We start from the raw sequence: 26,572 nt of genomic DNA, 5'->3' as shown, positions 1-26,572 counted from the left end.
GTTCAGACAATGTTCAGATAAGTTATGAGAAACTTAATATATTTTAGAAACTGACTTCTAAGATCAGCCAAGTTAAAGGAAATAAGCTTTAACAGTTTTCTGAATACACAATAAAACAGGTTGCATGGTTAAATATATATGGGAGAACTTTTACTTTGGTGGTCTTAAGATCAGCTATATACGTGTATTTATTTAGAAATTCTATTATGTAACATTGATCACAGTATGCTTTTTATCAGAATTATCTATTCTAATTTAAATTATCTTGTAAGCAATAGCTACTATCATTAAAAATGACACTATACAGTTAAGTCTTCACTTTACATGGACGGTTTCTTGGAAATTGCAGCTTTACACAAAATGCCATATCAAAACTTATTTTACATAAGCTAATTGATATTAAAGAGTTAAGTGCCTAGTGCATATTTCTGGTCACAAAAATATTACTCAACTTCTAAATAAACTTCCTAAACTCTTCTAAACTTAAAAAAATATTTTGTATTCATTCATTCCTTCATTTTCTGATCCATTTATTCCATTTCTGGGTCTTAGGTGGCCAGAGCTCAAAGTTCAAGGTAGGACCCAACCCTGGACAGGATACCTTCCAATTATGGGGTGCACTTACACACACATACTCTCTCACTCAAACTGGGATGGTTAACCCAACATGCCAGTTAACCTAACATGCACATCTTTGGGATGTGGGAGGAAACTCTAGACCCCAGAGAAAGCCCATGCAGACATGGGGAGAACATGCAAATGCCATAACAAACAAGTGGCCCCAAGAAGGAATCAGCCCCCCCCCCCGATTAATGTTACAACAAATTGACATTACTGGAGGACCTGCATGCCCAGAAATATTTCTCACTGCCTCTAGGGACCACAAAGACAAAGCCATCAGGGAAACGTGTTAAGGAAGACATACATGACAGTAGGTAAGATGACTGGTAAATACTAAACAACAGCTTACATATGGTTCCATCTATCAATAAGTATCTAACTGACCCACCTAAAGGGCCATCGAAACTCTTAATTCTGGAATCCCCTCACTTAAAATGACTTTTGACTAACAGATGTCAGTCTGCCTAAGAGAAAGGTGACAGTCTGAAAACCAATGTTACCTCTGTAATTTTCTTGTGTTTTATGATTCAAGTCTGTGGTTGAAGCAGTGACTGTACTAGAGAGCACAGAATGATTGCCATTGAGACTGACAGAATCTTCTCGATGAGTTCCAACCTAAATTTAAAAAACAAAAGCAGTCAAGATAGTTCAGAGGCAATAATTGTCCAAATTCTTTTATTGGGCCTAACAGAGAAAACATCATCACTCAACTGAATTTAGCAACAAATTTTTGGATGCTACGTTTCTGGTTTATATAGAATTTCAAAAGACATGATGGCTTTGAATCAAAATGATAAAATTCCAACTTTCAAATTTCATATTCCTCAAAGGACTGTTATGACAAGCAAATGAGCTAAGATAAAACACTCAAAAAGCTATAAAGCAGTATACACTATAGACTCTCTTAACAATCCTTAGGTTCTCTATATACTATCTAAATATATTAAAGTATATTAACAAAATAATGCTATCTTGTTTATACTTTGGTATACCAAAATGCCTTTGATTTTTCTTTCTCTGTTTTCTCTAAAAAATTTTAAAAGGCTAGCAAAATCAACACGAAATTAAAATAACTTAATAACAAAAGTTCTGCATTGCCAGATGACAATAAATGCAATTTAGAATTTATCAGTATTTACAATGTGTATTTATTATTTTTTATTCTCAGTTTTAATCAAACTTATACCAGATACAATTAACCTGAAATCGGAAAATAAGGCATGACACACTATAAGTGTTTTAACTATTGTGTTATTTTTAGAAAAACTGGAAACAAATGAAGTTTTTAATTAGAGGAGCAGCAGACATGTCAAGTGGAAGAGTAAGCCTTTAAATAAATAGGTTTATTGACTGGTGTTAAATGTGAGAATCACTGTTTTTCAATAAAAAAAAATATTTTTTTAAAGATGAACTAGGGTATATGCCAGAGATGTGGCGAGGTGGGGGACAGGATTCACCATAGACAGAGTGGGGAAAAGAACAGGAAGACTGACTGAAATATACTGCTGAGCAGAGCAGCAGGCGAGATGAGACAGGAGAGGTCTGCAGCGTCATGTGGGTTAGCTCCCTGGCGGGGACTGAACTTGTGTTGCAGTGGCTGCCGATAGCTTCAATGGCTGGGACTTAACCCCTTGTGCCACCAGGGTGGCCTCCCATTTTTCAATAAATCTTTCGATCCCAATATACTATCATGCTTTGAATCCCTCTTGAGTCATTAATATGGCTTTTCTCTTTCATGATTTTGAATGGATTTTACTCCATAGGTATAAATAACCCTATGCAAGTTTATTCCTTTGGCTTATTGTGAACTAAACAAAAGGAACCAAGTAAAGTCTTAGGAGTGCACCTGATAAGACCGTATCAGGTCTTCAAACATGTATTTTAAGAATTATCTGTCTTCCACCCTTACTTTTTTTTCACTCTCCACCAAACTACCCATGCCCATAACCCATCTGCTTCTCTCCCTTATTCTTATTTTTAATGTAGTTAAAAAACAAAGACGATTAAAGGTATTCCATAGCTACTTTTAAAATTATTTGAAGATCAGTCATTGCTGAGGATTAGTTGTGTCACTATTCACTTTGCATTAACTATACCCCATTCTCAACTGCATAATTTCATCATGCTTCAGAATCATTATGTCTTTTATTTTTATTTTATTTTTATTTTTTTAAAGATTTATTTATTTATACAAGCACTGGGTACAGTCAGAATCGCGGGAGGGTGAGAGAATTCACCAGAGCCAGAGCGGGGAGCAGAGCAGGCAGAAGGACCGAAGCACACTGCTGAGGGGAGCAGCGGGCAGCAGGAAAGGTCTGCGCGCCATGTGGGACCCTCCTCTGGTGGCCGGGGATGGAACTGGTGTTGCAGAGGCTGCGGGCAGCTTCGCAACCCAGCGCTCAACCGCTGCGCCACCAGGGAGGCCCTGTCTTTTATTTTTAAAGATTTATTTATTTATGCATACAAGAGCTGGGGTACAGGCTAGAGGTGTGGGGGTGGGGGTGAGAGGATTCACCAGAGACAGAGCAGGGACCAGAACAGGCAGACTGACTGAAATACACTGCTGAGGGGAGCAGAGGGAGAGACAGGAGAGGTCTGCTGCACCATGTGGGTTGCTCCCTGGCTGGCCGGGGATCGAACTTGTGCTGTAGAGGCTGCGGACAGCTTCACAGGCTGTGTCTTAACCCCTTGGCGCCACGAGGGAGGCCCAGAATCATTATGTCTTAAAGTTGGGAATGGACCACAGCAGTTTTCTATCCTCTCATCACCTCTGAAATCATCCTTAAGTCTTTGTGTCCACCTCCTTCCAAAAGAAAAAAAAAAAAAAAAAAGAACCCACACAAGAACTTGAGAAAAATCTGAAGAACTAAAACCTAACAACCAGGAAGAAATGGATTGTGAAACTTTTATTCAAGAGAGAAAATTATTTTTACAGTTTCATGTTATCTGTTTCCAGCGCATCTTGATTATGTTTATTCTAACATAGAAGGTGCTTTCTTGCTCATTGTGAACTCAGTGATCTAAGGAGATTAGTTAAAAAAATTCCATTTTATAAAAATGGATATGATAAAAAACACAACAGAACTTCAAATTCTTTGGGATCTTAGGAGGCTGGGTTTATTCTAAAGAAAAACTATCACTAGAACAAATTTGACTGGCAGCCAAAGAAATTGCAGGATAAAGGAAAAGCTAAGATTTCTTGGTTTGTAGCTGTAATACTATGGACTTAAAACATTTTATAATCATTGGTAGTATGTGCTAATTTTGCATTTAGTATTTTGAGCTATCAGATCATGTAATTTAAAAGGAAGCAATAGTCTTAAGAAATTTTAAATGTGTATTATTTTATATTGTACATATGAAATTCATTTTACAGCTCCATAAGACAAAATACCATCGAAAAATAACTGCATTTTGGTTTCCTTTTATTTTATTACTATAAATAACTCTTTGAATTTCTGAATCTCAACTAATAAAAATGTTCTATAGCCTACTTTCTGATGAAAGATTTGGCAGACAAAGGATCTATTAAGCAGTATGTCTTACGAAGTTTGCCTTTCCCTGAAGGAAAATTAGAAAGACTGCTCAATTTGTTTTGGGATATAAATGCCTGTAAAAATTTTTGTCTTTATATAATACTACAAGCTAAGTATTTTCTCACACCAACCTACATGATTGCTTTTTTTTTTTTAATTAAACCTTTAAAACATGGTCTCAACCAAGCAAAAACCTTGGAGTTTTTCATGTTAATGAAGTTAGCAGAAATTTTTCTTTGTAACTTGACTACCTTTTGCAAACCATCCTCATATATTTTCTGGAGAATTTGACTTTCACAGTTCTCATAGTTCTCTCTTTAACCCCTGCTCACCCTAGCTCCCTCGTTCTCCTTTTAATCTGCAGTTGCCCATTCAAATGGCTCTGTTCACACACACACACAACAGGTGTATAAACAGTTCTTTGTCTGAGCTTAGAGCCTGTGGGGCCAACCAGATAGGACCCTGTTTAATTGTTCATATCATTAGCATACAGCTGATGGGCTGCTTCTATTGGGGGAGTGAAAAGGAAGGCAACCCCTGCCCCACCCCTCCAAGCCTGTTGTGCTCTAAATTCAATTATTACGAAGAGCTTCATTTCAGAATAAAAGACCCATCCCATTAAATGACATCATCCTGCATTTGGAATTTTCACAATCTGTGTATGGCCTTACAGTTGTGGCAGCACCCAATGAGGAAGCTGTTTTCCTTTAATTTGTTCAATGGCTTTAGCACCCACAATAGAAAAATGTTAAATCTAATTAGTTGATGAATAAGAGGTCTTGTGAATTAAGGAACAGACTGAAATGTACTTAGTATGAATTCCTCTCTGATTCTGAATTCTATGCCAACAATATGTTCAATTTGTACTATTCACTGAACACTAGTGATTTAAATCAATCATTATTAATCTATGGACTATCAAAGAATATTTATGTATGTGAGGGATTTTATCCCCCAAAACTTAGAGAATTTCATTTGTTATGGTTCCTTTTAAATTATATTTCCACAAATATACAATCTGTATGGTTTCTACTTTTTTAAAAAATGTCATTCTGAACAATTCTGAATTAAAAAAAAGGCACCAAAACCCTTCAAAAGTGCTTGTAAGGTATTATTTTTAATGAAAATAAAAATTGTTTAACTTGCCCATTCAGGAAAAAATTGGTTAGAAAAAGTAAAATGTGAACTAAAATTCAGTTCAGGGCCTCCCTGGTGGCACAAGGGGTTAAGACGCAACCTATGTAGCTGTCCGCAGCCTCTAGAGCACGGGTTCAATCCCCAGGCCGGCCAGGGAGGAATCCACATGGCACAGCAGACCTCTCCTGATTGCCCGCTGCTCCCCTCAGCAGTGTACTTCGGTCAATCTGCCTGTTCTGTTCCCCACGCTGTCTGTGATGAATCCTCTCACCTCCCGCACCTCTGGCCTGTAACCCAGGTCTTGTATGCATAAATAAATAAATCTTAAAAAAAATAAATAAAATACAATTTATTTGAAACAGGCATACAATTTCTACGTTATATACACCTATACTAATAAAATTAAGAACTGTCTAAATGTAAGGTTAAAACTGTCCCAAATTTACTTTGATAAGTGACAAAAGTAATAATTTTGAATAAAATATCACCAATTTGCCTGTTCTTCTATAACTTCATCTTAAGTCGATTAGAACTGAAAAAGTATTTCAAAAACTGATATATATATATTTTAAAATCATAATATAAGTAGCTTTAAATTCTATGATTTAACATTATTTACTTTGCTCTCATACAAGGATACCACATATCTTCAACCACAGCTTAAATAATAAGAAACCCATGAAATACCTTACCCCCAAAAAGATCGAGAAATGTCTGAATTAAATTTCCTCAGGACTTGTAAAAAAGAAATCAAAAGACCTCATGGATGGAATTTTATATTATATCATAAGTAAGGAACTTTTAAAGATTTGCATTGTTTCCATTAATATAAAAAGCTTCTAATCTAACTCTGAAGTAGAAATCTGAGGAATAACTCACTATTTTGTGTTAAAATGTGCTATTATGGAAATATATCATTGGGCCTTGGTATTTTAAGTATTGCACTCAAACTCATGTGATTTACTATTTTATTTTATATTGCTGAGACCTCTTTGTAAATGCCCAAATGAAATTAACGATTCCATGGAAGATTTCCACTGAGTAACAGCATTTTTTTTTTCCTGCGAACAGTTCAAGAGTTTATTCTTACTTACACAAAATAAATGGGAGCAAAATTAAAGGTCAATGATGACATTTCAATAGTTCTAAAAATTTTGCCTTTGTGTTCTGAAATTTAAAAGATACATAAATCATATCAATTAGAATGTTTGCATAGTCTAAGCCTCATATTTGCATTAAACACATATGGAGAAATAATAAAAAAATATTGAAAGGGAACAGGAAATTAGTAAATAAAAAATGTTCAACTCATTTAAAAATAAGAGCAATTATTAAAACTGTGCCAGGCTGGTGACACTAATTATATAAAATAGGGTAAAAATTATTCATTTCCTAGTTTTTTTCTCTGGTATAATAATCCCCTTGGAAATTAAACTCTTGTGTATATTTCTTAGCTAAAATGTTAAGAAAAACTTTCTGTGGTTGAACCTCCTTTGAATTCTGAACTTTGATGTCAATCAAGTCTTTGATGTTAGTGTAGTTTTAAAAAACAACAGTTAAAATTAAATCTTTTGATATTGACTCATTAACATATATTTTGGCAGGTCTTATCTCCTTGGTGTGAAATGTAAAAATCTTTTTCTGGAACAACTGAATAACACTTGGCAATTATTTCATCTATAAGACAAAGAGACATATCCTACAAATCAGTATGTCACTTGTGGATGACTTTACTGGCAGCAAAGCAGTTTCTCTGACCAAGGACAATGTTTTGGTTATCCTGTCCATATAGACTTGACACCACAAGTAATCTTTTTTTTTTCCTTAAAGATTTGTTTATTTATTTATACAAGCACTGGGTACAGTCAGAAGCATGGGAGGGTGAGAGAATTCACCAGAGCCAGAGTGGAGAGCAGAACAGGCAGACTGACGAAATACACTGCTGACTGGAGCAGCGGGTGAGACAGGAGAGGTCTGTTGGCCATGTGGGACCCTTGCCACGGCCGGGGATTGAACCGGCGCTGCAGAGGCTGCGGGCAGCTTCACAACCCAGTGCTCAAATGTTGTGCCACCAGGGAGGCCCCACAAGCAATCCTGATAGCTTTACAGGCTAGGGGTTGTGCTCTCTGTTACCACTTTTATCCTGCAATTAACTCTGTTCTGCTCGCAGTGCATTCTGGCTCATCTCAAATATTCCAACTACTTCAAAAAACTCCCAAACTGGGCCTCCCTGGTGGCACAGGGGTTGAAGACACAGTGCTATCAAGCTATAGCCAGTCTGTGCAGCGAGTTCAATCCCCAGCCTACATGGCGCAGCAGACCTCTCCAGTCTTGCCCACTGCTCCCCTCAGCAGTGTATTTCAGTCAGTCTGCCTGTTCTGCTCCCCACTGTCTCTGGTGACTCCTCTCACTGCCCCCTCCCCCCACCACTGACCTACACCCCAGTTCTTGTGTGCATAAATAAATGAATCTTAAAAAAAAAAACTCCCACACTATTCATTAAAATAAGCAAAAAGTTATAGGCCCCCCCGCCAAAAGAGAAATACTTGCTAACTCATTTCCTGCACCAGTAAACTAACTTGCTTTTTTTTTTTTTAAAAAAGATTTATTTATTTATACAAGCACTGGGTACAGTCAGAAGCGCGGGAGAGTGAGAGAATTCAGCAGAGCCAGAGTGGGGAACAGAACAGGCAGACCGACAAAATACACTGCTGAGGGGAGCAATTCACCAGAGCCAGAGTGGGGAACAGAACAGGCAGACAGACAAAATACACTGCTGAGGGGAGCAGTGGGCATGGCAGGAGAGTTCTGCGTGCCACGTGGGACCCTCTCTCTGGGGGCTGGGGATCAAACTGGCGCTGCAGAGGCTGCAGGGCAGGTTTGCAGCCAAGCACTAAACAGCTGCGCCACCAGGGGAGGCCCAAACAAAAGACAAAGTGAGGCCAAGTTCAGTCCTTTTGTTTTAAACAAATGAAGAAGCCCATTTTTGTAAATAAAGTTTTATTGGAACACAGCCACATCCATTTGTTTCCATAATATGTATGGCTGTTTCCCTGTTAGAATAGTAGAGTTGAGGAGTTTTGACAGAGACCATATAGGTTGCAAAGTTGAAAATATTATTGGCCTTTTTTATAGAAAAAGCTACTGATTCCTCATCTAAATTGCTGAGAGAAAACAGTATCATATTTAATACCTGAAATTAGAACAGTAACCTATAATAATGCCTATCAGAACAAAGCTCTATTAAAATATTATTTGAATGTTCTGTGGAGGCCCTGAAGTGGAATTTATGTTTTGTCAGAATAATCCTACTCTGTAGAAAATTAATGTTATGTTGACAATTAAATATTTTTGAAAGAAGCTGACCTCAACATTCTAAAAGGTAAATACAGAATTGATGACAAACTGATGTTTCTGTGGTTACTTTGCAAGTTTGACTACATCCATTTTTAGGAGACTAAAACAAATACTAACTTATATTAATGCAGAGTAAAAGTATAAAACTAACAGAAAGTTAAACATGACAGAAAAAAAGGTAAGTGATTTTACATATTCAGAATGTAAAACTGTTAATTCTTTGTCATGGCCATTTAGAACACAGACCCTTCATGCTATCTGAAAGCCAAATGTTCCTTTATTTGTCTATTATTCTTTGGAACTGGGTATGATCAAAAACTGTTCTATATAGGGCCTCCCTGGTGGCGCAGCGGTTGAGCGCTGGGTTGCGAAGCTGCCCGCAGCCTCTGCAGCACCAGTTCGATCCCCGGCTGCTCCCCGGCCACCGGAGGAGGGTCCCGCATGGTGCGCAGACCTCTCCTGCTGCCCGCTGCTCCCCTCAGCAGTGTACTTCGGTCCTTCTGCCTGCTCTGCTCCCTGCTCTGGCTCTGGTGAATTCTCTCACCCTCCCACGCTTTTGACTGTACCCAGTGCTTGTATAAATAAATAAATAATAAAATCTTTAAAAAAAGAAAAAAAAAAAACTGCTCTATATAAATGAATGGAAATAGTGTTCTTAGATCCACAAATAACCAACCAAAAAGGAAAGTTTGATTTTTGAAGGGAGTGGAGAGAAACCAGTAAATAAAGGAGACACGGAATAATAAAAGCAGAACAATATGTCCCCAAAATCGTAACCCTGCAAAAATCTGAAAATAAGAAAGGAGTTGATTCCATATATGGGGGTACTGAGCATGGGAGCACAGGGCTCCTGGATGTATAGCTGGGAGTCGCCAGACACAGATGAGGGCCACCAGGATGAAAGTTGTCTTCAGTAGTATGCCTAAGGTTTACTGAGAGCCACTGTGGCCCTCATTACACTCCATCCTTTGGTATTTCTACTGAAACAGAATTGAGGAATCAAAGCTAAAAGGTGAGATGGGAGATAACTAGTGACTCACCTAAGTGTCAGATTTTGTCAGTTAATAACTCTATAATTTGAGGGTAAGCTTGGTAGAAACATTTGCATCCCTCCCTCTACTAATGATTCTTTCTTGATGGGCTGAACAGAGCAGATGATGCACAAGGGATTTTTGTCATCTCTCTGTCCTCTAAGATTCTAAGGGATGACCTTTGTCAGATACATAAGCAACAGCTTGGGCTTAAGTGCTGTAACACTGATGTTACAGGTTGGACTAAGTCAAATTCACCTCCCATTTCAGGAGACTCTTATTCTAGAGGATAGAACAGGGGATACTTTCCTAATTAAAAGTGTCAGGGTACCTGAAGGAAACACTTTTTCCTTCTACAGGTTCTTTTAAAATGCACTAAGTTTTGGGCCTTCCTGGTGGCGCAAAGGGTTAAGTCTCAGCACTCTGAAGCAATCCGCAGCTACTGCAGCATGAGTTCAATCCCCAGCCAGTGAGCTAACCCACATGGGGCAGCAGACCTCTCCTGTCTCACCCACTTCTCCCCTCAGCAGTGTATTTCAGTAGATCCACCTGTTCTGCTCCCCACTCTGCCTCTGGTGAATTCTCTCAGTGGTACCTCTGGCCTACACCCCAGCTCTTGCATAAATAAATAAACAAATCCTTAAAAAAATGCACTAAGTTTCCTCATGGATTTGGAAGATTGGACTTACAGAAGTTCATTTATATATAGTCTACATTTTTAATTGGCACATAAACTGAAATAGCAGTAGTGACCTATTAACAGTGAAGAATTAAAAATTACTGAGAGGTGAGGAATAAGAACTGAAAATGTTACAACTGAGACAAATTTGGGATTTAAACATATTCATTTTCAAGATAGTTTTCTAAATAAGGGTAAACAGTATTTAAAAAAATAGTATTTAAAATAGTATTTTAAAAAGTAAACAGTATTTAAAAACTTAGGGGCCTCACTGGTGGCGCAAGGGGTTAAACACTGCACTAAGAAGCTATCCGCAGCCACTGCAGCAAGAGTTCGATCCCTGGCCTGCCAGGGAGCTACCCACATGGCGCAGCAGGCCTCTCCTGAGCCCACTGCTCCCCTCAGCAATGTATTTCAGTCAATCCACCTGTTCTGCTCCCCACTCTGTCTCTGGTAAATCCTCTCACACACCCCCATCCTGTACCTCTGGCCTGTACCCAAGGTCTTGCATAAAAATAAATCTTTAAAAAAAAAGAGTAAAATTAACTTGATAGTCTACATTATTTGTAACAAATGCTATTTAATTAAAATTATTTTATTACTACTAATAGTGAGAAAAATACTCCCTTATATTTATATGAATTTAACAATTTATAAATGTTTTCACATTTTTTTAGTTTATCACTAGCAAAAAAAACTAACTTAAAGGGAATCTGAATTTTAAGATTTTATGACATTAAAAAAACAAAAAACCCAAGAAACCTGACTGTTGAGATATGCAGGCATTTGATGTCACCCAGGTTGCTTAAAACACTGTTCTCAGGAAACCAGGCCAGGTTTGTTTGATGTTTACCTCAGCAGCTCCAAAATTAATATAAATGGCTGTCTGACATGTGAACGTGAAAATCTGGAATCAATCCTATTTTACTGAACACAGCCTTCAGCATTTGGGACACCTAATTATTTTGATGAAAGGTAAGTTTTACCCTTGATCACATGGCTTTTAACTAGAAATCTGTTTCATAGGAGAATATTTAACAGCATGCAATGAATCTTGAAAACCATACCATAAACATGCAAACACATGGTATCAGTTAAATAGCAGGTTCAAAAAGAGCTTCTTTTCTTTAAAAGACAATGTGGATTAAAAAAAATGCAAGACACATACATACAGAATTTTTGATGTACATGGCTGCAGAATTTCATTTTTTCCCTTCTAAAGAATTATGTTTTTTTAAAAGATGGCTTGAATTATTTCATTCTCTTTGGGGATTAATCTAAAATTGTTTCCTTTCATTGTCACCTAAATTACAGTCATTCTTAATACTACTCTAAATTCTTTTCACTTGGGAATAAAGCTTAAATTTGGACCTGTACAAATAGTTTCACATTACGCCTGCTATTGAAAGCTAGTTACAAATTACAATAAACAGTTCTGCAGACCAGAACTCTTGAGATTCAGTTATGCTTTACTGCTTTTGTTATTTATACTTTCTATACTCTATTTCAAGACAAAAACTGTTATACACGGAGAAAAAAAATCAAGTTTAAATTAAAATGATCTCCATAGTAAGGTTTTGCTTTTTTGCATATGATCATAGTAGGATTTAAAGACCAGAACTCAGCCAATGATGCCGCGCAAGACATTAAAGGCAGTTCTTAAGAGCCATTCTACCTTCCTTTCAAAAAGATGGACATCCTTCTCCACAGATTTCATGAAAAACATTCACGACAACAGGCTTAAGGGTTATTAAAAACAACAACAACAACACAATTTTACCATTGAAGCAGATCGACTGCTTGTCACAAGGCTTGATCCACCATAGTTTGAATTGAGGCTTGCAATTGGTGCATTATGCGATGGTCCCAATAAACTGTGTATATCACTGTGACCAGCAGGCAAACTGGTGGAAGGTCCCACAGCATGGTTTCTCAACACATGGATAGCATCATCTAGTCTGTCTAAACGATCCTCCATTCGAGATTGCTGTAGGGATTGGAAAATAAAAAAGACATGGAGGCTACTGCTATTGTCTCTCAAAGTCATTAAACTGCTATGTTTCCTACTGTGGGATATACAGAAAATAGCAAGTGAAATAAACTATCAAGTAGCTTCAAAGCAACTACCTGCACTACAAATCAACAAAGAAAAGGTATGTAAAGGTTGTGATAAATTAATGAAGCTTCAGAAACAAATCACTACTTCATAAAATCAATTTACCAATCTACCATGAGGTTATTTCTTTTAGTTTCTATGAAAGATGAAGGTTTCTCTACTGTGTCTGATACTCAATTTAAAAAGCTGATTAAAAAGATAACCTGTACTTTAACACTGATCTTTGAAAAGGCAATTTGGGGGGAAGCATTCTCAAATCCATCAAGTTTAAGTTATAGTTTTGTTTAAGTGAATAGCATACCTATCTGAAATGGTAAACACACTCAAATATGTTCTTTCACAAAACTGAGGAACTGATATTATCTGTTTGTGGATATACACATGCCTCATACACAAACATATTAGAATTTTTAAAACCAAAAGCACATGCCAGTAGAGCTCTCTTACAAAGAAATTATTCTCATAACATAAGAGAACAAAAGTCTATTCTTACATACTGTTACAGAAACCAAAACGGTCATTGTTTGATTTTAAAAGACTGTGGAGTCTGTATAGGCTTCAAGATTTTAAATGGATAATAGGAAGTAAATTGATTGAAACACAACAAAGGCACCATCTAAAAGAAATAGTACCTCACAGACATCCTTTAAGAAGGACATTGCATCTTGCAAATGCTCGTGAAGTTGCTGCTCAACTCGATTTTTCTGGCAAAGTCAAGACAGAACAGGAGGCAAAGCACAGGTTAAGATTAACTCCAAAAGAGATGAGGAAATAGCTGATGTGCATGTCAGCATAACATGTTAGTAAAGTTAACACGGAGACCTGTGAGATCTACTTTTATTAAGGTATGAGAAGGCTGGGATTTAACAGCAAAGTTATTAGGTTAGCATCTAAATAGCACATAATGTTTGTATTTTGCTTGTAAAATATGTGAGAAGAAAATTTTCTTTTAATTTAAAAAATTCTGTTAGTCACAGAAAAAGAACTTTTTACAACCTAGAATTACTGAATGATGGCATGACTTAGCATTCCATCAACTCCTCCTTTTGTTTTTTATGATACTTTGTAATTCTGTGGTAAGCATGGAAAAGCAACAGTAGTCAACATTCTACCACAAATTCTTCATGCTCAATACCTAGACAGGCTCTTTTACTCCCTTATTTGTTAAAAACCATTCATTTATACAATTTGCACATTTTTTTTTAATTTGAAAAACATGGGAAATAACACTCCATGATGAAAATATTTGATGTTACACTTTAAATTTTCAACGAAAATATAATAAACTACACACAGTATCAATCATATGAGAAAGAGTAAAATATAACCATTTTGCTTTGCTGGACTAAAATTTTCTTGCTTTTACTTTGTGTGTATTTACCGCTTTAAAGTTTTCTCTTATACTTAAAAGCATAGAAAAACTAAGCTCTCGATTTGTCAAAGAAACAAAAATCTCCCAACACAATTTTAATACCAGCTGTCCCAAGATCAGAAACCCGATGTCTCAAAGAACAGATGGCAAAAGGCACACCCAATGTGTCTTATATTGTTCATCTAAATCAGGCCATTTGTTAGCAAAGAATTTGGTGTAATACTACCCTACTAGTTTTTTTTTTTTTTCATTGTTACACAAGATTTACTGGGGAAAAGAGCCTCCATACAATCAGATAAAAGTGACCTGTATGTTCCTAAAAGGCTCTTACCAGGGAGTGGAGTGAGTTTTCATAGCTAGGAGATGAAGGAGCTTGCCCTCCAGGTCTGGGCCACTGACTGGTACCTGTTAAAACAAAACCCAAAAGCACCCACACACCTCGTTAACACAAAGACCGTGATAAGGTTCTGAAAGAAAGGATAAAGATGTTCAACAACTACATAAATTTATGTGAACATTTTGTTCAGCCTTCTGCATAGAATTGGCTATATCTAAAAAAACCTTTTTTATTATTAATACAACAGTGTAGGGAATTGAGAAAATAGAGAAAAACTGCACTTTAAAATGTGATTACCTTTATGTTTGCTTATTCTATAAACCATGTCCATATGTACACATATCTTGAGAAAATGTACTCAAAATACATAACTTAAAATTCTGTTCCTCTTCCATGTCTTACAGTCTTTATGATAATACTATTAATGACTAAATTAATATTCACTAGGTTCTCTACATCATAATTTGCTTGGCTACCATTACCTTACTGATGGCCATTCTGGTTGCTTTCATTGGCTATTATGAATAATTGAATATTACTATATTATAAACAGTAAATATCACCTTCTTTTTGTTTGGGGGCATGTCTTGAGGATAAGTAGTATTTCCAAATCAAAAGACATGAACACATTAGAGTCATATTAATGTGTATCTTTATTAATGGACAGATGCACTAATTTTAAATGATTGCATATGCATTTAGGACTGTCTGTTAAAAAATCACCAATATAATCTACACCAAACCACACGATTTGATTTGTAATATATCATTACAAAATTTTAATTAAATGTTCTTTTATTCCTCAACTTTAGAAGAGTAGCATAAAGTAGAGTCCCAAGAAAAAACATGTAAGTTCAGATTAGAAAGAATATAAAAGGAAACAAAAAACATAAATAGGAGAATGAATTCATCCATGTGTTGGGGAGAATATTTTAATGGTCTTGCCAAAATACCTTTAAAAGGAAAAAGACAAAACTATTATTCAAAAATCTTTACTATTTCATGGTTGTGCATTTAAAATAAGTTATACCAGAAAATAATAAAACCAGTCAATTAAATATATATATCTGTTTTTGATAAAAACTTCAGAGAACATTAATTATACTAGATCTAAAAAGCTGGAAAATTTGAAGGTTTACTTAATTTGTCTCATTTATTCCTAAGTGAGTTTTTCAGGCTCCTCTGGAGGCTACTGTTGCAGGATAATATGCTATATTTACAAAACTAAAAGCTTATAGTAAATTGGACTATTACAGTTCACTTTGGCTGAATAACCACATTAACTATTTCTATCAATAATATACTTATAAGTTGAAAAGCTGGATACATAGATTCTTAATCATCTGATTACATTTCATAATTATATGCCTACTGTTGAGATCATATAAAAATTTAAACTAAATTTTAAGAAAATTACACGCAAAATTATTTTGGGAACCATAAAAGGATTCCTAAAAGACATACAAATGTAATCACAATTCAGCTATACAAATTATGTATAATTTAAGAATTGTTCACTGAAATAGAAACTTGTGGATAGTATTATTAACAAATAGAATTTAAATTTTAAATAAAAATATTTTATTGGAATGCTAAGTCTAATAAAATTTGAGGCAAATGATTTTAAAGACCGACAAAATTCTGTTACCTTAACAGAATTATTTTCATTTATGTATTACTTTCCTCTAGCATGTATTGTAGAATTGCAATAATAGTGTACATCATTGCAACAAAAAGGGTATACCATTTTGTTCTCCACTATTTTCACTTAATGTGTCACTTATAAACATTTTCCTTATTTCTCAGTCTTCTTATTGACTGAAACAATAGCGTGGTATTTCATGGTGTGTTACACCTTAAGTAAAGGTCCTCTAATTTTTTCATGCAAAATCAGGCAGGAAATGAAGTGATCTGCTTTTTGTCACCTCTTCCTGTCTCAAAGCAACTTTTGGTAAATGACAACATCCCAAATAAAACAACAAAAGACAAGAAAGAAAAACAATAGTCTTGGACAATCAACCAACTGAATAATCAAGACACTGAAAGGCAGAAACACGTTTGTCTTCAGAAGTACATGTTGAATAAAAACTCAGTACTATTTTCCAAGCTCAGGAAGAATGGCAGGAAGATACTTTCTGTACTTATTTCATATACCAACACCAGTCAATTTCAAGAAAATTTACTATACTATAGACCCATGTCTCTTCTTTCCCCCACTGCCAAGAATTGAGATTAGATCCCTTTAAGTATGAACTATTACCAAATCAAAATTACTTAAGTCCAAAAGAATCCTTATTATGCTAATATTGCTTTAATGTTCATTACATTAGAAAGTAGATTCATTTAGGATCGTTCCTAGCAAGGGAAGAATAAAACTGGAGGTCTATAGATCATGTGTCTTAAGTATTTGAAAGTTTTAAAATATGTTCTATCTACCTTGATAAAGATACCTTCATAAAGATTTTGTCATCCACATTTGAATTTAAAATTCTTGGACTCCTGTACCAGAATTTGTTAGCATAAAAACAGCAGTCCAGAACCCTGGCCCACCCCAAAATTAGTGGTGTCAAGCATCTTCCAAGGGTGTTAAGTATACTTAGCATATCACCCCAATCCCGGGTTCAAGTTCTATTTACTTCTCTGCATCAGGGACTTATCAGGTTTCTAATTTTTACCCCAGCAGAATAGTTCTCTGTCAAGTGTGATGAAGTTTTCATAGGTTCTGATAGGATTCTGGAATTTTGGGTACCCAGAGGCAGTTCAGATGGAGGAGGAAGTGGCATAGGCTCTTGGTGAATCAGACCAGGACATTCTAAAGCACATGACCAGGATAAGGGTAGTATTGAATAGCAAGTACAATTTAGCAACCAAAAAAACCCAGCAACTGACTGCATGACAAATTCATATAAAAGCAACCAGCCAACACTTTACCACTGATTTCACTGCATTAATGTAAGCACTGATATACATTATGAATTTTCATGTGGATAAGAGGTTAATCATAATCTACTTTGAAAAAGATTATTGTCAAAATAGTTTCCTTTTATGTTTGCAATATTTTATTTTTAATCATTTTACTCTATCACTTCCAACCTCCTTTGAGGGATCAGCCTGTGATAGGAGCCTGATCACCAAATTATGTATTGGTGTGGAATATTAACACAAGTTTTATGTTTAAATAAATTAGAATTGTCAGAGCACTTCTGTTTTGCAAAGCAGACAATTTCTGTGGTTCTTCATTAGCTTAGTGTAGAGGAATACAATGGATGTACTGAGTTACTCAGGTAAGAAATCACCTATACTCTTCATTTTTTAATAGTGACATAGAGAAACTATCTTTAAAATTAGTTCATTAGACTGCAAAAATACACATATGCTTAATCCTAGTTTGCTTTTATTATAGATTGGGCATCCCATTGTGATGGTCATGGTTAAAATAGAATACTAACATGGTTAAGTCACTGGTACCTGCTTGAACATGGAAATGCTGTTTTATTTCATGAACAAATCTCCTTGAATCTGATGCAGTCATTTAAAAAAATTCATGCTATTGGTCATGAAGGGGATGGCTAGATAGTTAGAAGAACGACCAAGTAATTGGTAATAGTTGGTAATAATGGTAATAGTAATTGGTAATAGTTAGAGTCACCAAGTAATTTTGTGACCCCGACTATAATTTTTTAGTTTTGTTTCTAATTTGCCTTAAAAGATGATTTAATGAGGTAAAAGAGATATGAAAGCATTCAGTTCATGAGCCTAGAGGTCTCCTTGTCTAGGGACATTAATATCTCTTCCTGATGGTAGACATATTATGTAATTAATGAAGAAAAAGGATACAAGAAATTTTACAATTTCAGCTGATGGCTTACGGATTACAAATGAGAACTTTGGGTTTAGGAACAGAATTCAAATTTTATACAGACTACAATGCTAGCATACCTCTGATAACAGACAAACCTGCATCTTCATCTATTTGTAAAGCTAGAGCATGAATAAAATTTATAGATTAAATTTGCAATCATACTGGTATTTCAATATCTTGTAATCATTACACCATAGAATTATTACACAAACATGGAAAAACAAAAATGCAAAGGCTGCAAACCTCAGTGATTTTATAAAGAGTAGGATATTTTCCTCCTTTCTTCCCTACCACCTGATATCTGGTAGTAGACATATATAAAGGTTTTGGATTTAGGGGCTTCTTGGTGGCACAAGGGGTTAAGTCACAACACTATGAAGCTGTCCACAGCCACTGCAGCATGAGTTGACTCCCTGGCCAGGCTCGTGGCCCACATGGTGCGGCAGACCTCTCCTGACTTGCCCACTAGTCCCCTCAGCAATGTATTTCAGTCAATCCGCCTGTTCTGTTTCCTACTCTGTCTCTGGTGAATCCTCTCACCCCTCACACCTCTGGCCTGCACCCCAGTTCTTGTATGCATACATAAATCTTTACAAAAAAAGGTTTTGGATTTAAAGTTCCTTCTGTTAAATAAATATAAGCTTTCAGTTATTTGTGTAAGGAAACAATTTCTATAATTGCCCTGGTTTTTTTACCAACCACCCCAAAATGCTAGCTCTTTCTCAGGAAGGAGTATAAATTTTATTTAATATTGCCAGAAAGCAAGTTTGCTTGAATGATAGGGTAAAAACAAATATTTGGCTAGAAAATCTGGAAAAGGGCTTTCTTTAATCATTACACTTAACATTCATCTATACTTCTGATCTACTCTCACTTTGAGTGAACTTCATAATTATGTTACTTAACAAATATGGTTAATAGGGGCCTCCCCGGTGGCGCAGCGGTTGAGCGCTGGGTTGCGAAGCCGCCCGCAGCCTCTGCTGCGCCGGTTCGATCCCCGGCTGCTCCCCGGCCACCAGAGGAGGGTCCCACATGGCGCGCAGACCTCTCCTGCCGCCCGCTGCTCCCCTCAGCAGTGTACTTCGGTCCTTCTGCCTGCTCTGCTCCTCACTCTGGCTCTGGTGAATTCTCTCACCCTCCCGCGCTTCTGACTGTACCCAGTGCTTGTAGAAATAAATAAATAAATAAATAAATAAATAAATAAATAAATAAATAAATGGGCCTTCTTTAAAAAAAAAAAAAAACAAATATGGTTAATAAATGTATAAACTTAAGAGAATAGACACCGACATTTTGAGTGGCTGAGAGAAATTCTTAGAATCATTCACCATCCATTTTCTTATTTTGGTAGTTGCTCATTGTTTCCTTTTGTAGTCTCACACCAAACTCAAAATTTCATGAGATCCCCATGCTTGGGAAAGGCCAGATAATTCTTCTTTTTTAAATAAAGATTTATTTTTATTTACTTATGCACACAAGAACTGGGGTGTAGGCCAGAGGTGCCAGGGATGATAAGATTCACTAGAGACAGAGTGGGGAGCAGTGGGTGAGACAGGAGAGGTCTGCTGCGCCATGTAGGTTAACTCCTTGCTAGGGATTGAACTCAAGCTGCAATGGCTGGTGATAGCTTGATAGCAATGTGTCTTCAAACCCTGCACATCACCAGGGAGGCCCAAGGCTGGGTAATTCCCCCCCCTCCTTTTTTAAGATTTATTTATTTATACCAGGGTAGAGGCCAGATGCACAGGAGGGTGAGAGGATTCACCAGAGACAGAGTGGTGAACAGAACAGGCAGACTGCCCTAAATACACTGCTGAGGGGAGCAGCGGGCGAGACAGGAGAGGTCTGCTGCACCATATAGGACCCTCGCCAGCCGGCCGGGATCAAACAGGTGCTGCAGAGGCTGTGGACAGCTTCACAGCGCTGCGCTCAACCGCCTGAGCCACCAGGGGAGGCCCAAGGCTGGATAATTCTTAACGAAGCATTGCGTGCTCTGTTTTTCAGAATCTGGACCCAGTCGATCTCTCCTTAATGTTTCACACTTTCAGACAAAGAGTTCATAATCACGTATCTCAATGATTCTGGATAAGCAGCTCATGTACTTTCTTACATTAAGATCTTTTTTATATTCTTACCTTTATCCTCCTAAAGTGCTTTCTCTTCTTTTTAAAAATCTCTTCAGGAAGTCTACACTTTTCATGAAGACTATTCTCTAATTTAAAAGTGAATTCTGATGGTTCTATTTTTACCTGTTTATCTCTTACTTTCTCAACCAGACCAAAACCTTGCTAAAGTCATGTAATTGCTTTAATATCAGTTACAATGACAAATAAAAATAAATATTTCAGTGATTAAACTACTCAAAACTGAGAAATCTTTTCTTTCCTCATTTCCTCCCTCATCCCCTTCCTCCTCACTACCCTTACTTATTTTTACCATGGGTGTTCCAAAGGTTGCTAATGAGCAACCTTTATTTTATTCATTTATATTCTAGAAGAAACTCAAAAGATGGATTTCTTGTCTGTTTTCCAAGTTCCCTTAGTAATCATATTCTCTTAACTGAAATACTTGTGTCTTTTCCCAAACGCAATAGTTATGATCATACTTCTACCTTGTTGCCAGTCCTAATTTTTTTCAGAAGAGGGCCTATCCTTTCCTAATGTGAACCAGGAAAGAGTAATTCTATGGTCCTAATTCTGTTGTGAGAAACTGCATTATTTAGACAGTGTTGGCAAATGAGACATGAGGAGAAACTGGTTTGACAGACTTTTGGAAAAAGATTGTTAAAAGACAAGGAAAAGATAATTCTTTTTCTATTAGACATTGTTATGTCCATGTATGGCATTTTGAACTGCTGCCTGGACACCAGTCTGAGGAAGAACTGCAAAAAAGTAGAGAAGGAACCCTGACATACTGATCCAGGAACCTGCTCTGCTATGAGCTTCCTGTCATACCAAAATAACCAATCCCCTTATTATTTAAGCCAGTTGACAAAGGGTTTCTTCCTTTCACCTGAAGCATTCTAACTGGTACAATATCATTATCTCACAAGCTTTCTCATAAGCACTTTCTAAATAAAAAATGTATATTCTAGACCTGAAAGTTTCTCAAGAAAAATGAATTCGCTTTTAACAAGAATGATGATTACCTTGGACACTGCCTATGTGTCTTTAGAACCTGTGTATTTACCCTTACAAAGCCTGTGTTGAGTCTTACGCTCAGGCATAAAGAATACTGCAAGTGAGGGTAGGATTTTTTACTGTAGATAATAGGTCATTATCACAAAGGTATGAAATAATTTCATATCTTTGCTACATTTTTTCATTTTTTCCTGGAACTGCAGACACTTTATTATAGAGTGCTTTCTCCCCCTGACCCCACCCCCCTTTACATCTCTGCCCTGCCAAATTGGGGTGTGTGTGTGCGCGTGTGCAAAAAGGAAACACTACTATGGGATAATGGGAGCTACGTATGCATAAAATCAATCTTTGATTTGTCTTTTCAGCAGGAGTATGTGAAAGTATTTTTCTTAGATTATGATTGCTGAATGGAAAAAACCTATTAAAACCTTTATCAAACAATTCAATAGTCTATAGATTTTCACTAATCATCTGAATGAAAGGGAAAAGGAGGGCATTACTCATTCAACATCAAATACAGACAAGGAGGAAATGTGAGATTTTACTTTGGACTTTTGTTTTGGAGGGGGAAATGTCTAAATCTCTGATTTTGCATTTTATATACATCCCTTCATATATGCTGAGTTCCTCTTAAACTTGCTTTCCCACTCACAGTTAATGAAAACCATAGGATACTTTTGAAGTTATCTTACTGAACAGAGAAGAAGAGGCAGTGGGAACATACATTAAGGCCAATAGAGATAACTCATATGTGAAAGACACTGATAATTTCAGTAAAACTGTATAAAGCAGAGTTAAAGTTACATCATTCTTCCTGCAGTTTCAGCTCCCTGTTAAGCAGCAACTTTAAGTCAATGGGTCTTTCATAGTCCTCTCTATGTGGGGAACAGCTGTGTAACTTTTACTAGACAGCTGAAGTCATGGTGTCTGAGAAAGGGGCAGAACCCACTAATAGCTGAAAGCAGCTGCCAACAGTTCATCATCTCCACACTGGAATGCTTCTTAGTAGGAACATGAAGCTAATACAAAAAGCACAGGTGACAGCCAGGGTCCTGATGTACCAGAGCTCTGATTTTCGGAAACTCTAAACAAGGCAAAAGGGCTTAATGGCAATAATAACAATAAGGCCAACTGCACTTAACTAATTGATTTATCAGGAAAACAGAATAATTTCTAGGGTGAACTATCGGAGGAATAAGGCAACTTTTACCCAGTTGTTTAGTGTCTTTTCCTCAGAACTAATAAATTTCTTCTTCAGCATGGTTTTCTCCAAATACTACTTAGAAATATATATTTCAAGTTTTATAGCTTAACATATTAAACATTACAATTTTATTGTACTTTCACTTATTGTTAATAAATCTGAAAATTCTTATTTACTAAAACAACATATTTATCTCAATACACTGTATCTCAACATATTTATACTGTAGGATAGAATCTAGAACATGTTAAAGGTCATGTGACAAAGCAAGGAAAAAGTAAAGCAAATCCAAGCCACTTATTTAACTCTATTAACAATATTAACCCATATTTGCAGATTTTTTCTTGACAAAAAAATCATCTCCATGAATTTATATACATGTATATGAAATTATATCCTAATGGGCCCAAAAATGAGCTATCAGCAGAAACAATCATTCATCTCTGTCTTACATATAATACATGAAAAATGCAGAGAATAAAGAATGTTGCTATACATAATTCTAAGTAAGTTATTTTCTGTGCCAGCTAATAAAATTTTTGATTTACTTCTTTCTTCATATTATACCTTATTCCTAACCGTCTAGCCTTATTTTTACCCTGTTCTAACAATCGTTCTTTGAAATTATCACAAATTACTTTAAGAACTGGAGAAGAGGGCCTCCGTGGGTGGCTCAGGGGTTAAAGTCTCAGTGCCATGAAGCTATCGCCAGCCATTGCAGTATGAGACTGATCCCTGGCCAGGAAGCTAAGCCACATGGTGCAGCAGACCTCTCCTGTGTTGCCTGCTACTCCCTTCAGGCTGCCCTCAGCAGTGTGTTTCAGCAGATCCGCCTGTTCTGCTCCCTAATCTAGTGAATCCTCTCAGTCCCTGCACCTCTGGCCTATACTCCAGTTCTTGTATGCAAAAATAAATAAGAAAAAAATCAAAGAAGATATAAGATATAATTTAAAACTAGCAAGTATTTCAATATTCACATAAATGAACTCAACAAGAAAGCTCTGTTTACATGCTTCCTCAAAATATAAATGATTCTCTTCACTTTTACTAGATTTTTCTGAAAAAGAAATAAACTTTCATTATTTCCAAGTAGCTCCTTATATGTTCCTGAATAGCTTCATAAAACAAAAACCTACCTGTGAGAGGTGAGGGTGATCCAACTGGTGTTGATGGATTTGATGGAAAACTACTGCTGGTATGATCAGGAGAATAAATCTAATCAGAAAACAAAAGACATGTATGTATCAATACGTGACAACAGCAAAAATATAAATATATTCCCAAGTAATTATTTTTACAATATAAGTTCCCATTTCTAAAAATCAGTATGAAAAATTCCTGGAAAAAGTCCTAAAAATAGTCAATTTTAGAACTATTCTATTATACACAGGCAACTGAGCTTCAGCTTTAAAACTAGGATAAAAAGTATCATGTATATTCTAAAATGAGAAAAATAAAATATATCTACTATTTTATTATCATAGTTGAAAGTAATTTGTTTCTGTTAGAAAAGACTCTGAAATTAACAAGTTTGATAAATAATCTTTCTACTCCATCCAACTAAGTGAAATCCACTAAAAGTAATTATCTCGGGCCTCCCTGGTGGCACAAGGGGTTAAGTCTCAGCATTATGAAGCAATCTACAGCCACTGCAGCATGATTTCCATCCTTGGCCAGGGAGCTAACTCACATAGGGCAGCAGACCTCTCCCGTCTCACCCACTGCTCCCTTCAGCAGTGTGTATCAGTCAATCTTTCTTTTCTGTTCCCCACTCTGCCACTGGTGAAATCCTCTCACCGCTCCCCCACCCCCACCTCTGGCCTACACCCCAGCTCTTATATGTATAAATAAAAATAAATCTTTTTAAAAAGTAATTATCTCAGGGAACTAGCAACTTGTTTTTTGGAACAGTATTAAAAAAATTTTAAAGTCAGAAGAGAAGAAAAATATTTTTAGTAATAGTTACCCCTTCAGATTTGAAAAGTTGTTCAGTTTGATGAATTACATTTTTACTAAATTAAGCCCCAAATGATTTGTTATGAAAAAATTAAACTTGCTCTTTAGGTAAGAGACATAAAAGGGATCCAAACTGGGAAAGAAGTAAAACACTATCAAGATTTGTGGACAACATAATATATATAGAAGATTCTAAAACACCACCAAAGAAAAAATACAATTAGAAACAATTAGTAAAGTGGCAGGCACTTATATGCAAACAATGAACTAGAAGAGAAAGAAATCAAGAAAAGAATTTCACTTATTATCACATAAAAAACAATTAAATGCCTAGCAATAAACTTAACAGAGGTGGTGAAAGACTTATACAATGAAAACTACACATTATTGAATGAAACAGAAAACACAAAGCAATGGAAAAAGATTCCCTGATCATGGATTGGAAGAATCAAGATTGCAAACATGGCCATATTAACCAAAGTAAAAGGCATACAATCCCTATCAAAGTTTCAATGGCATTTTTCAAAGAAACAGAGATCATTATTGAAATATATATGTAACCACAACAGACCTAGACTAGCCAAAGCCATGCAGAAAAAATTGAACAGAGGTATCACACTCCCAGACTTCAAATATACTAGGAAGCTATAGTAATCAAAAAGTTAGGTACTGGAATAAAACCAGACGCACAAATCAATGGAGTAGAATTGAGAGCCAGAAATAAACTTGTAAGGATCGTAAATATATGATAAAGGGGACAAAGTACACAGAGAAAGTGTCTTCAACAAATTGTGTTGGGAAAACTGACAGTCATCTGCAATGAAAGTAGACCACTATCTCATACCATAAGTAAAAATTAACTTAAAATGGATGCAACTTGGATGGCAGACACGAAACCACAAAATACGTAGAAGAAAACATAGAGAAAATACTGCAAGACACTGGCTTCAGAGATATATTTGGGGATTAACTCCAACAATGAGGAAAAACAAAGAAAAAATAAAATGGGACTAAATCAAACTAAATGGCTTCTGCATTAGGATACCCTGTTGAATGGAGAAAATATTTGCATATTATATATCTAACAAGGGGCTAATATCTAAGATCTACAAAGGTCATACAACTCAACAAAAAGAAAACAAATAACCCAATCAAAAATGGGCAGAATATGGGCCTCCCTGGTGGTGCAGGGGGTTAAGACACAACCTATGGAGCTATCCGCAGCCACTGCAGCACAAGTTTGATTCCCAGCCAGCCAGGGAGCAACCCACATGGCGCAGCAGACCTCTCCTGACTCGCCCGCTGCTCCCCTCAGCAGTGTATTTCAGTCAATCTGCCTGTTCTGTTCCCCACTCTGTCTCTGGTGAATCCTCTCATCGCCCCCACGCCTCTGGCCTGTACCCTAGTTCTTGTATGCATAAATAAATCTTTCAAAAAAAACTAAAAAAAAAAAAAGGGGGGGCAGAATAGCGAAATAGACACTTCTGCATAGACAATGATAAACAAGCACATGAAAATAGCTTCATCACTACTCATCTTCAGGGAAATGAAAATTAAAACCACAATCAAATTAATACCTTATACTTGTGAAAAACCTGTGAGAATGGCCCACATCAAAAAGACCAGAAACAAGAGCTGGAGAGGATGTGGAGAGAAAAAACTTTCGTACTCTGTTGGTGTGAATGTAGACTAGTCCATGCCCCATGGAAAACAGTATGGAGGTATTTCAAAATATTAAAAATATATTTACCATATGATCCATTAATTCTAATTTAGGTATCTACCTGAAGACTACATAAACACTAAGATGTTCACTGCAGCAGTATTTACAATAGTTAAGCCACAGAAATAAGTTAAGTGCCCAATAACAGATGAATGGGTTAAGTAGATTTGGTATATATACACAATGGAATACTCCACTATAAAATAAAAGATGAAATCTTGCCGTTTGCAGCAACATAGATGGAACTGGAAGAGACTACGCGAAGCAACAAATTCAGAAAGAGAAAGACAAATACTGCATGATTTACTCATAAGTAGAATATACAGAAACAAAACAAAAGGAATAGCAAAAATGCAAGATTCATTCAAGTTCACTTAGCAATTCTTTTTTTAGGTTTTATTTATGTATGCATACAAGAGTTGGGGTACAGGCCAGAGATGTGGGGGGTGAGAGGATTCACCAGACAGAGTGGGAGCAGAACAGGCAGATTGACTGAAATAC

At 36.3% G+C, this 26,572-nt stretch overlaps 1 protein-coding gene across 9 annotated transcripts in view; it reads right to left on the bottom strand.

The window, feature by feature from the left end:
- TCF12 (transcription factor 12) overlaps positions 1-26,572 on the bottom strand; it is a gene marked incomplete at both ends in the record, with an annotated part of 325,036 nt that overhangs the window by 12,332 nt on the left and 286,132 nt on the right. For 4 of the 9 annotated variants that reach the window (XM_084240804.1, XM_084240806.1, XM_084240809.1 and 1 more), the window contains 5 exons: positions 1,122-1,236; positions 12,142-12,348; positions 13,110-13,181; positions 14,181-14,254; positions 23,529-23,607. In XM_084240804.1, the coding sequence (XP_084096930.1) occupies positions 1,122-1,236; positions 12,142-12,348; positions 13,110-13,181; positions 14,181-14,254; positions 23,529-23,607 (547 nt within the window). The remainder of the gene's footprint in view (positions 1-1,121; positions 1,237-12,141; positions 12,349-13,109; positions 13,182-14,180; positions 14,255-23,528; positions 23,608-26,572) is intronic. The other 5 variants (XM_084240807.1, XM_084240808.1, XM_084240810.1 and 2 more) reach the window with 2 other exon arrangements.

The sequence above is a fragment of the Talpa europaea genome (genome assembly GCF_964194135.1).
Source record: "Talpa europaea genome assembly, chromosome: 8".
NCBI lineage: Eukaryota > Metazoa > Chordata > Mammalia > Eulipotyphla > Talpidae > Talpa > Talpa europaea.
The sequence above is the reverse complement of the archived record's forward strand: the minus strand, read 5'-3'. Positions and strand labels throughout refer to the sequence as shown.